The sequence below is a fragment of the Agrilus planipennis genome, unplaced genomic scaffold, assembly GCF_000699045.2.
Source record: "Agrilus planipennis isolate EAB-ADULT unplaced genomic scaffold, Apla_2.0 scaffold66, whole genome shotgun sequence".
NCBI lineage: Eukaryota > Metazoa > Arthropoda > Insecta > Coleoptera > Buprestidae > Agrilus > Agrilus planipennis.
Genome location: NW_020438868.1, coordinates 1,219,087 through 1,232,295, shown reverse-complemented (window position 1 = coordinate 1,232,295; position 13,209 = coordinate 1,219,087). Strand labels below are relative to the sequence as shown.

Here is a 13,209-nt window from a genome sequence, read left to right as displayed (position 1 = left end):
GCGAGAAGGAAATTTAAAAAGTCGTTTATAACGATCTCTTGCTTATAACGAAGAATATGTTCGACTATAACGAATTAACTACTTGTCGAAAACGAATTACAATAGGTCGTATGTTATCGCCTATAATGACCATTCGTATACAACGAACTAGTTTCATTTTAAATTTCTAACTATTAAATAGAAACAAGAAAGCAAACTGTGTTGTGATTTTAGAGAAAACTTCTCACAAACCTTGATAACAAAATTAAAATTATTCGCACTATCAGTTACGATCTTACCCTATCACATACTTGATTATGAAATAAGATCATAAATCAAATCCCTAAGCATATGTACTGTATATTAAAATATTAATTACAGTAAAGTTTATTAGATTGAAAAAGAAATTCTTGTACCAGGTATTGGGTATAATCGTTATCCATTACACGCATAGTGTAGAAGGTACTGGTTCGAAGTAGAACTAATTTTGTTTTAAAATAAGTAGATCGCAATTATCAAATGTATTTTACAGAATTTCACCGTAAGGCACGACCTGGTACCTGAACTTGTTAGAAACTTAAATGTTTAATTCGAGATAGGTGGGTACAGACGTTTTTCATTTTCTCTGGTCGCATTTTATTTTTGGTGGCTGTAGAGCCTTGAAGTTAAAGTGACTAATCATTATGTTGATGCCAAATTTTAAGGTCTTTCGGACCTACGACATCGGTTACTGTGAGTTTCTTATCTTTATCGTTTATTTTGAAAATTAATTTCCTTTTGGGAATTATCAGAANAAGTATATCGCACTTTTATTTTTATAAAAATTTACTGTTAAAAGTGTTTTTGGCACAAAATGGAAATAAATTAATACTATATATTCACAACAAATAAGAAAGAATTTATTATGGTTGAACTAAAAAAAATCTTTCGATAATAAATGTAAAATAAATAGCGTCGCATTTTTTTTAATTTTATAGATTTGGGCTCGCTACATGTATATCTATTCTATTTACAACAAAATAAGAATAAACCAAATCGATACAAAGCCAATTTGATGTATACTGATAAGATAATATATTATTGTTTATGCTTAGAAGTACAGTTGTTATGAAACATTATTTTAGAATAAAGTTCAGTAGCATTTCGGAATGAGACTTGTGGGTTATCGGACAAATTGGTTGTACAGTTTTATTAAACAGATTGCACTATATTAGACCATTTACATAACGACTTAAATACAGGTGAAATTAAAGCAAACGTTAATCATTTCTAATTAAGTTAGATTTTCAACTTTTCTGTACTTTTTCTGTACTATCATAAACCAAAGCTGACAGATAGATATTTTACGTATTAGGCGAAATATCTTATCGTTTCTATTATCAGTTATTTTTATTTTTCAATGAAACAAAAGTCAATTAATTTGGGCTAACAATTTAGTTTTAATTTCTAGAAAAATACTTGTACCATTTGATAATTTCCAAAATTACAAGACATATTTTCCGTTTCAGTTTTTCAATCTGACATATTGAGTAATTTGCAGTTAAAAATGAAATCAATTAGTCAAACAGTAAAAAGCTTGTATTGGTTTATCGGATTGTAAAACTGTAAATGGAAATAATTTTTAAAATGGTTAAAATGGTATTGCATGATTTTTGTATAACCAAAAATTATTTTTAATGATTAAACGATTGTTAATAACACTAGCTACGGTACGGTTCCAATGAGAATAAGTCGTTACACCCTGTGTACTACATTTTGCTGCATCTAAATGTCATTGCTTATATTTTAGTTGAATGAAACCCAATAAAAGTCAGTAGGATACGTGCCAGGAATTGAAACTAATACACAGGCAATGTTAACCGATCCAATGGTACGGCGGGTTTTATTTGTGAAAAAAAGATCTATTGAGTTTTACTAAGGATTCGATAATCGTTATTAGAAACGCGATTAATCATAATATTGCTTTATCTATTTTAGAATTCCGGAAATTTCTAGGATTCCTTACCAGATTAGAAAACAGCAAAACTGTTTTATCAGAAATTTGCCAATAATTTTAATGAAATCTTTAATAATAATTATTTCGTTGGTCGTTTTACAGTACTACTTTCAGAATTTTGCATTTCATAAGTCTTTAATGTTTAGGTATCATGACATCACGCCAGTTTGTGGATAAGAATTGATTCCTAATAATTTTGGAAGATAAGACTATCAACTTAATGCATCCTCTGTTTGTGTTCCTTACAAAATGAGAGATATCCACATTTAGTATATCAAGTGATAAGAACTACGACCCCATTGGGCCTACATGAGGTCAGAATCCATCTAATATTCCGTCAATTAGGACCAGATTCAATTTCAAATCGATTCACCGTTTTTCTTCTTTATCTGGGCAATTACTTATAGAAAGAAGTTAACGAATTCGATCCATCTACAAGAAATGTATCAAAAATAACTTAGTTCCATAACTTGTGCATTACGGATAAACAAAGGGATGTTTTCGACATATTTTTGATGATTACAAGTTGGTTTACAATAGTAGCCGCGTGCCTGATTCATCCTGAAGTCTTGTGTGATACAATGGTTTTAAATTAAATAGTCCACCAGCACATTTAGCCATTAACATAATATCGCTAGGTGCGGCAAAATTGAAAAATTATATACTTGAGATCATCAGATAGAAAGATTAAGGGGCTTGGCAAATTGTAACAAGACTTAATACGTCTAACAAAGTTAGAACACAGTTTGAAAATATACTTCATCTATTTTACAACCTGTAATTAATTTTTATTTATTGTCAGACCATTAACAATTATTTATTTGAATGTTGTACTGTGCCATCTTTGGTCGAATGTGAAAATATTTTCAGGATATTGATCAATAAACTAGTTTGAAATAAAAACTGTTGGTGTCTCTACTACAATATACTGTTTGTGCTGTTTGAGTACGAAAAAATATTGCGGGAAATCTAATAGTAAAAATAACTAGTTCAATACAAATTAAAATGAAATGGTTTACCACTAAGTTTAATTTTTAAACAAATGTGTAATACTCATAATTTTATCATCATAAAGTCGTCAGTCCTAAGACTGGTTGGACACGTACCTCCACTCTTTCCTATCCTGAGCTAAACTTCGCATTTCCCTAAAACTAGAACAACCCACATCCTTAACTATTTGCGAACAGTAATCTAACCTAAATCTACCTCTACCCCTCCTAACTCCTGTTTCTGCCTCTAATATGTCTCTGACTGTACCTTTATGCCTGAGAAGGTGTCCTACCAACCTATCTCGCCTATTTTTTTTCTAATACCTCTTCATATCTAACCTTTTCTTTTCCGCCGCGCCCACCGTCCATGTTTCGCACCCGTACGACGCCGCGCTCCAAACATACACCTTTAACAATCTTTTTCGAATTTCTAAATTAACCGTTCGAGTAATTAATGTATATAAAGAATTATTTGTTAAAAATCATGATCAGCCCATAGAGGACAATTGACGCCTCATCTTCACTGTTATGTTAATGTCTAATGTCTAATCAAGTATAACTTATAGTACTGTTACAAACTAATGATAAAATATGTCGTAACGTCTTATTATTATTATTAGTTAATTAGATCAGTTAATTATTATTCAATTTGTAATAAAAAGTACCTAAGTGATTGTAATTGATTTTCAGCTTTAAAGTATAACAATTTGTTGTTACATGAAGATTTATTGTTTTCTTTTTGCGTAACCTTATAGTTTTATATAATATTTATCTAGTAGCATCGCATTATGTTAGGGTAGAATCGGGTAGTTTCCAAGATCGATGGATTTGCGTCAGCGCGACTCTGAACCTCTAACATCACCTAGATGGAATTATTGTTATTTGTTGTAATAGTACTGTTTAAGCTGAACTAGGTATCAGGTAACTTGGCACGCACGCACGTTTAGCACTTTCAAAATGCTTCTAATAGTGTCATTAATTTAACTATTTGACACTCACGCCGAGCTTCAATAAATAGTATAACTAGCACCGTTTTCATATTTTCATTTGTAATCCATTTCCATTTCGAACACCAATAACAAAAAAAAGTTTTCACGTCATAAAACAAATTATAACAATGTATAAATATTCATATATTGTTTTTCATTTTTTTTCTCAGTTATTTTAATGTGAAACGCAAAATTGTAATATAATTGGCATAAAAAGTAAAATAAAAAAATTAATTATTTTGTAGTAATCAATTGAGAACTGTTTTGGTAAAAATCTTTCTATTTCCCAACAACAATCCGATGTTTCAGTCATCTGTTTTTGACTTCATCAAGGTATTTGTAATGTTAGATAATACTAATATATAATAAAAGTAACAAATACCTCGTTAAAACTCAAAACGAGATCAGAACAATATCGGAATAGTGAAAAACTGGAAAACAATGATTATTATTTATTGTTATTGTTGTTGCTTGATCATCTTGAGGTGAAGCATACCAAAATACTTCTGCGTAAAATTTCCTAATATGACGTTAAATTTGAGTTTTTGTTTACGGTAGAATGTATGATTCTATATCAAAATATCACAATTTATGATTGTCGTAAAAATTAATTAATGCATGTAAGCAATTATAATAGGTACAACTTAATAGCTGTCTGCAAATGTACAAGAAAGTAAATTTTATTAAACAAGAAATGAGAAATGGCTTTACATTTGTGTATCTAAATGTCTTAAGAAATTAAAACGCCATAAATGATGTAATTGTTCCTGGGATTTAACAAAAAAAATTAGGGTAATTAGTCGCAGGGTAGTGGCCGAGTTGAATATAAGGACCTTGAAGTATTTTTTTTAAGTGTGACGTAAATATTAGACTTTCACACACATATATGCATGTATCTTATGAAAACGTAAGGAATTTTCACAATCAATTTTCGGTCAGATTTAGAAAATAATCTAATAGTCAATAACTATTACAATATTTATAACAAAATTAAACACAAAAATTATATACAACTTTACCCTACATGGTATCGATTCTACACTAAAATTGTGAGGAAAACCTAGGCAAGAAAATGGAAACTATTTCCATAAATAGTAACATTTACACATAAAATTGAGAAAAATTATTATTTTAAACGGTCTAATACAATAAAATAAGCATGTAGTTTAAAATTAAACTGCATAATTCAAAAGGCAGTGGTAGAGTTAGTTAATAAATGCAAAATAAAAAACAACTAATGATCTCATGTTTGACTTTAATACCGTATTTTTTCCAACCGTAAGAGATTACTGAATACAGCACGCACATTTTCTTTTTAAACAACGCATATTGCGTGAGACCATAATTCTGATACCTTCCCCTTTTCAAAATCTGCATTGTACAGACCTAAACATTTTTTAGAAACGCAAGCAGTTACAACAATGTGTTTTTTTCACTTTCTTAATAAAGAAAATGAAAGAGTCAAGGAATTTTCCAATTAACTTAAAACATTAGCAATAAAATGGACGTATTTGTAACGATAATAATAATATGCATAATAATGCTTGGTACTAATTGTACTGGATATTTTGTGTACCTTTGTATTAATAATTAACTAATATACCTTTACATAATGTAAATAAAGTCATATACTATTTAATTATCTACCAATCTTAAGATCCAGAGCTTTGAAGACGCAACTACTAATACAACAACTTCTAGTACAATAGGACTTTATTTTATTACAGTTTAAATGAATTAAAAGTAACAAAAATTAATAAAAAGGAGATTTTACCTTAAATAGTCTAATTCCAATTTGCCTTACGTCAACACTATGCATATTAAAAGTCCGTTAAATAATTTATTATTAAATTGCACAATTCAAAAGTTTTTAATTCACAATTTACTGAACACAATAAATAAATAATTACGGCTATTTTATAACATGCTTTCTATTTCACGATCCGTCTTGAACTAACAGAATTGTGGATGTTAAAGATAAGTTGTTAACTTACTCGCAAAACTGATAGTTTTTATACACATTCTTGTATCAGATAAGTTTTTTGCATGACTTTTGCTGGACACGTCTGTAACACTGCCGTCGTTTCAACGGAAACGTTAAAAAACATCACATACACGAATATAAAATTATTATGTTAAAATATAAAGAAAATATAGATTAATATTTGTGAAATAATGCACAAATATCAATTGATATTCGGTACAATATTTATTAGTAAAACTATATGACTTTGATCCTTGATATTGATTTTGATTCTTTAGATTTGGTTTCGATCTTGTTCATATTAGCTGCATTTTATGTCAGTATAAATACATTAGATTTTGAGTTCAATATCATATCTACTGATTTAGACTTTGTTATAATAATTTTAATACTGTCTGTAGTAGAACGCTGGTATAGTCTTGGCTTATATTCCATTTAAAGGTTTAATTTTACAATAAATTCAGATTTGTTCATATTTGCAACATCTTGAATATAAAATTACAATATTTGTTCTGATCTTACATATTAAGTAGATAATGCGTTTTCAAGTTAAATTTTGAGATGTAGAACCAAGACTAGAACCACAAAAGTAAAAGATTTATGTTTTTGTATTAAAGTCAACATACAAACGAATTTTGTCTGTTCTGATTATTTATTTATATTAAAATAATATTCAGTAACTGATTTAATGTTGGATGTTGTAAAGCTGTTAATAGTTGGACGAAAGTGGGACAAAACAGAGCCTTCGTGTTTGGGCCTAACTTAAAATGCTTATCGCGTTAAATTGTTAGGCTAATTATTCAGAAAACCGCTTGCAATTACTGAATTGTTGTGCTAACTAGCATTTTGTAGGCAATTTATTTTTTGGCAACCAATGCGGACATTCCACCAGCTTTCTACTCAAACCCTTTCCACGAATTACTTAACGTACCCGTAAAATATTAGCTAGTAGCTTATTAAATAATATTGAAATTTATTATTTTTAAAATTTTGCCCCCCTTCCCTACAAAAAGATATTACAGATGTATCTAACATGTAAAAAGGAAAAGTGTTTTATTTAAATTTTCATTAATACGAATATGTAAGAATAAATATGATACCGGGATTTCCAGGATCAAGAACAAGAGCAAGCCTAATATTTAACCAAATAGTACAAGTGATTGTCTCATTTGTACAATTTATTTTGATTTTTAATCAGGGAGCTTCCCTACTTTCTATTTTTTTTCTTCTTAAATTCGTTTTCCAGATAACTGAAGCGAAATTTTTCTTTCATTTTTGTAAGATTGCTTAAGTTTCTAAATCTTGAATTACTTTTGTAATTAATAGTAAACATTATCATCACTGCTTTGCTTTGCGGCTGATATCTACACGACCAAATTAATTGCAACAAACAATATTATTACAACTACTTTTGCCTTATAATTTAGGAAAATTGGGATAAAATGTCGGAAAATGTAATGCCGGAATCTGCTACATTCTCATCCAACATGGTAAGAAATTTATAAGTAAAGAATATAAAACATTTAATTAAAGAGCTACAACTTCTACCACTCTTTATCGCTACATCAAATAATATTTTTTCAAGTTTCTCCAATAAAGAAAAATAGTACATAGACTAGCAGCATTCAATCATGTAATAATGCTTCATTTGCTGTTAAGTTCACAAAACGCGGTTGTTGAATTGAAACATGACCCTTATATTCACAGTTTGCAATAGGTTTTTGAGAATAAATCATGCAATATTTCGATAAATGCGTTCCGAAATTATTGGCACATGTCTCATAAAATGAAAAAGAATTGACTTGGAGATTTTCTAACCTGGTACGGACCTCACCTGTCACACCCTATCAAACCGTTTCGTGCATATTTAATGTCGATTTCCAAAGACAAATGTTATATCTCTGCTAATAACTGACAAAATAACAAAAATCAATAACTTGAAGATTCTTGACGAATTACTCAACTGTAAATATTGTAATAGACGTTAATACAGAAAGTCATAAACGGCCTTCCCAAAAAAATACTCATTTAAATTCTAATTGCTCTTTAATTCTTCTTGAGTACACTACCTTTTGATGGATAAAAATAATTAACTCCTCTAGGGTGAGAATAGAAATGTACCACCGTCTAATCTGGTACCAAGAACACCTCCTGTAGGTTTTCAGCAGCCTCAACGTCCCCAATTTGATAATCAACCGCCTCGATCTCCTCAGCCTCGATTTCCTCCAAATTCTTCCCCTCGCTTTGCCGCGAGGGCTCCAGAGTTTCAGCAGAGGCCACCGTTCCCTCCTCCTCAACAACAACAGCAACAATTAAACCAAGATCCAAGAATAAGATTCCCTACTCAAAGCCCAATTCTTCAACGTCCTCCAGCTTTTGGACCTAGTGGAGGAAGACCACCAGGACCTATCGGACAAAGACCTGGATCTGCCACTATAAGACCACTTCTGCCACAAGATCCCAGTTATAAACCCCAAAATGCCGATCCCAAAGGGAATTTAAATGGCGATATTCCTAAGCCACCGAATTTAAATACAGTTACTAACAATCCCAGAGAAAGTGTTGACAAAATGGAAGAAAAACTCAACAGACGTAACGAAGAACTCAAAAATCAAACACCTGTCAAACAAGACGATGGAATATTCATTCAAAATTCAGAAAAAGAGCTGGCCACAAACGTAAACAAAATTCGTGAGGGAATAGCTGAGAGATCATATCAAAGACAGCAGTCTTTGAATCCAACACCAGAAAATCGTAAGGCAGATGAATCCCGCAAGGAGCTCCATAAGTCAATGTCACTAGTTCAAGAACCAGACGATGCCTTGTCGAACCAAAATCAAAAGTCGAATAACCATTCTTCAAGAAATTCAACTAGAACTGAAATCAAAGATCATTTCAGTCCAAGTAAACAACAGGAAGATAGAAAGAATGACAGTGATTCTCTCCAATCCAAAAACGACTCACAAAAATTATCCGAGGTACTTATAAAGGAACCAAAACAACCCGAAGATCCTTCCACTGAAGTCCCAAAAACCATGCCATTAAAAGAAGAACACAAAAAAAGTATGGATGATTTAAAATCCTCGCAACAACCAGATAAATCTAAAATCATACATCAAACTTCAGTTGAAGTTAAGGATAAAACAAGACCTCAAAGTGGCGCAGTTATTGAATCGCTGAAGAAAAATGAAAACATAAGTGACACCGAAGAATTTTTCAAACGAAAAGACGAACATAAACCAGCAAGCAGAGAAGATAACGAAACTTACAGACGAAAAGATGATCATTTCAGACCTCCAAGTCGAGGAGACACTACTGATTCATCCAAAAGAAAAGATGACCTTTTAATTAAACAAAAGGACGATCCCAAAGGTACTCATAACAAGTTAACATCAGAACTTTCAAAACAAAAAGAAGATTCCCGTCCATCCAGCAGGAGTTCAGAGGAGCCACCTAAAAAAGGGAACGTTACACGACCCTCAAGCAGACCATCCAGCCGTTTATCAACTGCGGCAGAAGAAAAGGGAAAACTTCCAACAGGAAAAGGTTCAGAAGGATTTTCTCCAGAAAAAAAGACAAAAATAGAAATAACCGTTCCATCACCTGAAAGAAACCAAACCAAACATAAACCAACTATTGAAAAATATGAAAAGCACGTAGCGCAAAGGCCAACTTCTTTACGTAGATCTGATAGTTATAAAAATTCCATGGGTTCTACCAATTTATTAAAACCAGGTTAAAACTAATTATTTCTGGTTAATTATAAAAGAAAGCTAATTACTGTTTCTTTTCATTTCGCAGATGGAGACAATGACAGTGGGGTGGACGAATCAACCCAAGGAAACGTGAGTACCTGCTCTTTGTGTTTATACCTATAGGTGGGACGTTTAAAATTGGCATGGTTCGCAATAAAACTGTCGCATTTACTTTCTTCTTTCAATTTACTGACTAAACTAGAGCGGCTGCTGAGAGAACGCGTACTTTTACTCACAAAAACGTTGTAGGGAACATTGTGAACAGAAAAGAGATGCCAGGTAGGAATTGCAGCGAACACTAATTGGATTTTAAAGAAAATTCAACATTCTCAGCGATTTAGAAATGTAAAGACGCCTGTCTAAAGGTATAATTCTAACCAAGGAATTATAAAGTCAACCCTTATCTTTTGCCTACCTAAGCAACCTTTAACCCCTCACCGCTTAGTGTTATTTGGTTATCTCTTTTCACTTAGTCTGTACTCCTCATTAAGCATCTCCTAACTTAACAATGGCGTGTTCAAAACGCTACAAATGACTACAGCCCCAAGTAGAAACAAGAATGAAAATCTTCTATACTAACCTATAATTTATTGAGGACTTTGCCAATTTTGATCGTCTGTATGGTATGTGTTATACACAGGATAATCCTAAGCTGGCCTGAATGTGATTATAAGTGATAAAACTATTGATTCTAGCACGGTTTACATACGTTCTACTTTTCATAAAGGGTCAGGGAATGTTGTGTCTAATACAAAGTTAAATTCTATTTCCTATTCAGCACCTACGACTACCAACATAATACGAGGGTGGATTGATAAGTTTCCGGCCTAACCAAGAGATGACGCCACTAGGCCTACCTTGAGGTGACATTCTATAGTACCATCCTTGGATAGCTTGTAGCTATAGTTTCAGCCCGATCTCCTTGCTAGTGTAGGTTTGACAGCACGCTGAACAAGACGCCTCTGTGGTTTTCGTAAAAATGGAAAAGCAGGAAAATCNCTAGCACGGTTTACATACGTTCTACTTTTCATAAAGGGTCAGGGAATGTTGTGTCTAATACAAAGTTAAATTCTATTTCCTATTCAGCACCTACGACTACCAACATAATAGACTACCACAAAGAAAACAATATCATAAATTTGATTTACTAACTAAATTTTATGAGTTACACAAGTAAATGCTTTACTATACAAATTTAATTTAATTTGTGATAGGTATTTCTTATTTTAATTATTGTTAAAATATATTTAATACCGAAACAAATATTAACTAATTATGGGTTTTAAATAATTTTAGAACACCTATTTCTAAAATGATTTGCTATTTTGTTTAGCTTATAAGGACAAATTAATAAGTTCGTATTTTTATTTATATTTTTAAAATTATTGTCCTTACAATTAAGCATGCACCATGTATTTTAAAGGACACAAGGAATACTGATAATCATCACAAGTCAAATAAGAAGTCATCCAAAATTCCTAGTCCAAAGGCATCTTCAACCCCAACAAAAGAAAAGAGTATCGTTAAAGGAAGCAAATCACCCAGTTTAAAAAGTCCCGGGGATGTTTCGGGAGCAACAACTCCAGGAGGTTCGGAAAAAAAGAGTGAGTAACACAAGAATATACTAAAAACTCTTACAACAATACAATGAGGTAATGAATAATCAATATGGCTGTTACCCGCCATATTGATTATTCTAATGCCATCTATGTATTTTATTCTAACTATGTCTAAATAGTTTTCAAATTTATATTCTTTTGCGGTTTTAGAGGTACCAATGAACAAAGTCCAGGTGGGATCAGCCCCTTCGCCTAATTTAAAGGAAGTAAAATCAAAAATAGGTTCATTAAGTAACGCCAGCTATAAACCAGGTGGCGGGCAAGTGAAAATAGAAAACAGAAAGTTGAATTTTGAAGCAAAACCAAAGATAGCTGCAAAAAATGAAGCGTATGTTCCACATGGCGGCGAAAAGAAGGTAAAAATTCGATCACATTAACGACAGTGTACTAATCCTTAACATTTCTCTTGCAGATTATTAGTCAAAAATTACAGTGGAACGCTAAGTCGAAAATAGGTTCTCTAGAAAATGCGACTCACAAACCAAAAGGCGGTGACAAAAAAATCGAGTCTGTGAAATTAGATTTTAAGGAAAAGGCAAAGCCAAAAGTTGGTTCAAAGGACAATATGAAATACGTACCAGGAGGGGGAGACATCAAGGTACAATTTATTACGTTCTTTACGAAAAACAAATTACTTTTTTGCGTATAAGTAGATAATACCTAGTAGTAGAATTCATGAACGCAATAGTTTAAAGAAAAAGATAACTTTTAGTAAACTATTAGTAGGAATTACCTTGAAATGCAAACTCTGCCTGATTATTGCTTATCCTTATCAAACATATCAACTATTTCCAATTTTAACTGAGTGCCCCTTTACGTATTATGTTAATTTATTAAAAGTAGCTTCGTTCTACATAATTTGCATGTTTCAAACATAACCATTTATATATATGTAAAACATTTCAGAAGAAAGAAGACGTAAACGTAAGTAATTTTACATATTTATCAGAACACATACAAAGCGTTTCACAGAAGTACCTTTTGCAAAATTAAATGCTATATATGTAAGTGTGTATGGTGTTCAAAAGTGGCTTAAAAACTTATAACTTTAGTCAATGATAAAAACTTAATTGCTAGTTTATTAAAAAACAACCGAAAACAGAGGCATTTATCTATACATTTTCCCAAAGCAAACAAAAGACATTTTTGAAAATCTCAAGCACATATTAGATATTACGTTTGTTCACGAAGCTTTTTTGAAAATACTCTATTAAATTGGAAATGTACCTAATTTTGACTTTATTATCACAAAAATTTTTGCAACATGCTTTGTTCACCAAGGCACACCACAATTACTGTAATTAGGCTTTTTTTCACGACTTCACCTTACAATGAACACTTTCGTAGTTTTTCTATATAAAAATTTACACCAACTTTACGCAAGTAATGTTCTTGTAAATAAATGTAATGTACATAAAAATAATTTCGTTTTTGGGGGCACAGATTGAAAATAAGAAGCTTGATATAAAGGCACAAAGTAAAGTTGGTTCACTTGACAATGTAAAACACAGACCTGGTGGCGGAGAGAAAAAGATTTTTGACGATAAAGACTACATTAGGCAAATGTCTGGGAATTCCCTAACAACTTCTTTAACCAATTCACAGGTAAGATGGTTATAACTTTCGATAATTATTCAATTTTTCAATCAATTCGGAAAATAAGGCAACAGTCCTCTGTTTTCCTAAGAATTGACGTTTAGAGTAATCTTGTATCTACTCTAGGGTGGTCGTTAAATATTAAGTTTTTTCGGACGCCCAAAAAAATCCTTCCTTTTGACGAAAAACTACGGGAAAAATTTTGCGTTTTGATTTTTAACAAAAAGAACACGTACCGACGGCCAATTGAAGTTCATTTTTCGCTAAAATTATAGTTTTTTGGAATATTTGTCACAGTATTT

The 13,209-nt window shown here is 31.6% G+C and overlaps 1 protein-coding gene across 1 annotated transcript in view; it reads left to right on the top strand.

Annotated features, from left to right (window-relative positions):
- Positions 1-3,875: 3,875 nt before the first annotated feature.
- The window catches only part of LOC108734706 (microtubule-associated protein tau-like), a 12,360-nt gene continuing 3,026 nt past the window's right edge, over positions 3,876-13,209 (top strand). The window contains exons 1-9 of the mRNA XM_018466356.2: positions 3,876-3,885; positions 7,365-7,427; positions 8,040-9,672; positions 9,739-9,782; positions 11,116-11,296; positions 11,462-11,667; positions 11,724-11,909; positions 12,218-12,235; positions 12,755-12,916. Coding sequence (XP_018321858.1) covers positions 7,380-7,427; positions 8,040-9,672; positions 9,739-9,782; positions 11,116-11,296; positions 11,462-11,667; positions 11,724-11,909; positions 12,218-12,235; positions 12,755-12,916 — 2,478 coding nt within the window. The 5' untranslated portion in view covers positions 3,876-3,885; positions 7,365-7,379. The remainder of the gene's footprint in view (positions 3,886-7,364; positions 7,428-8,039; positions 9,673-9,738; positions 9,783-11,115; positions 11,297-11,461; positions 11,668-11,723; positions 11,910-12,217; positions 12,236-12,754; positions 12,917-13,209) is intronic.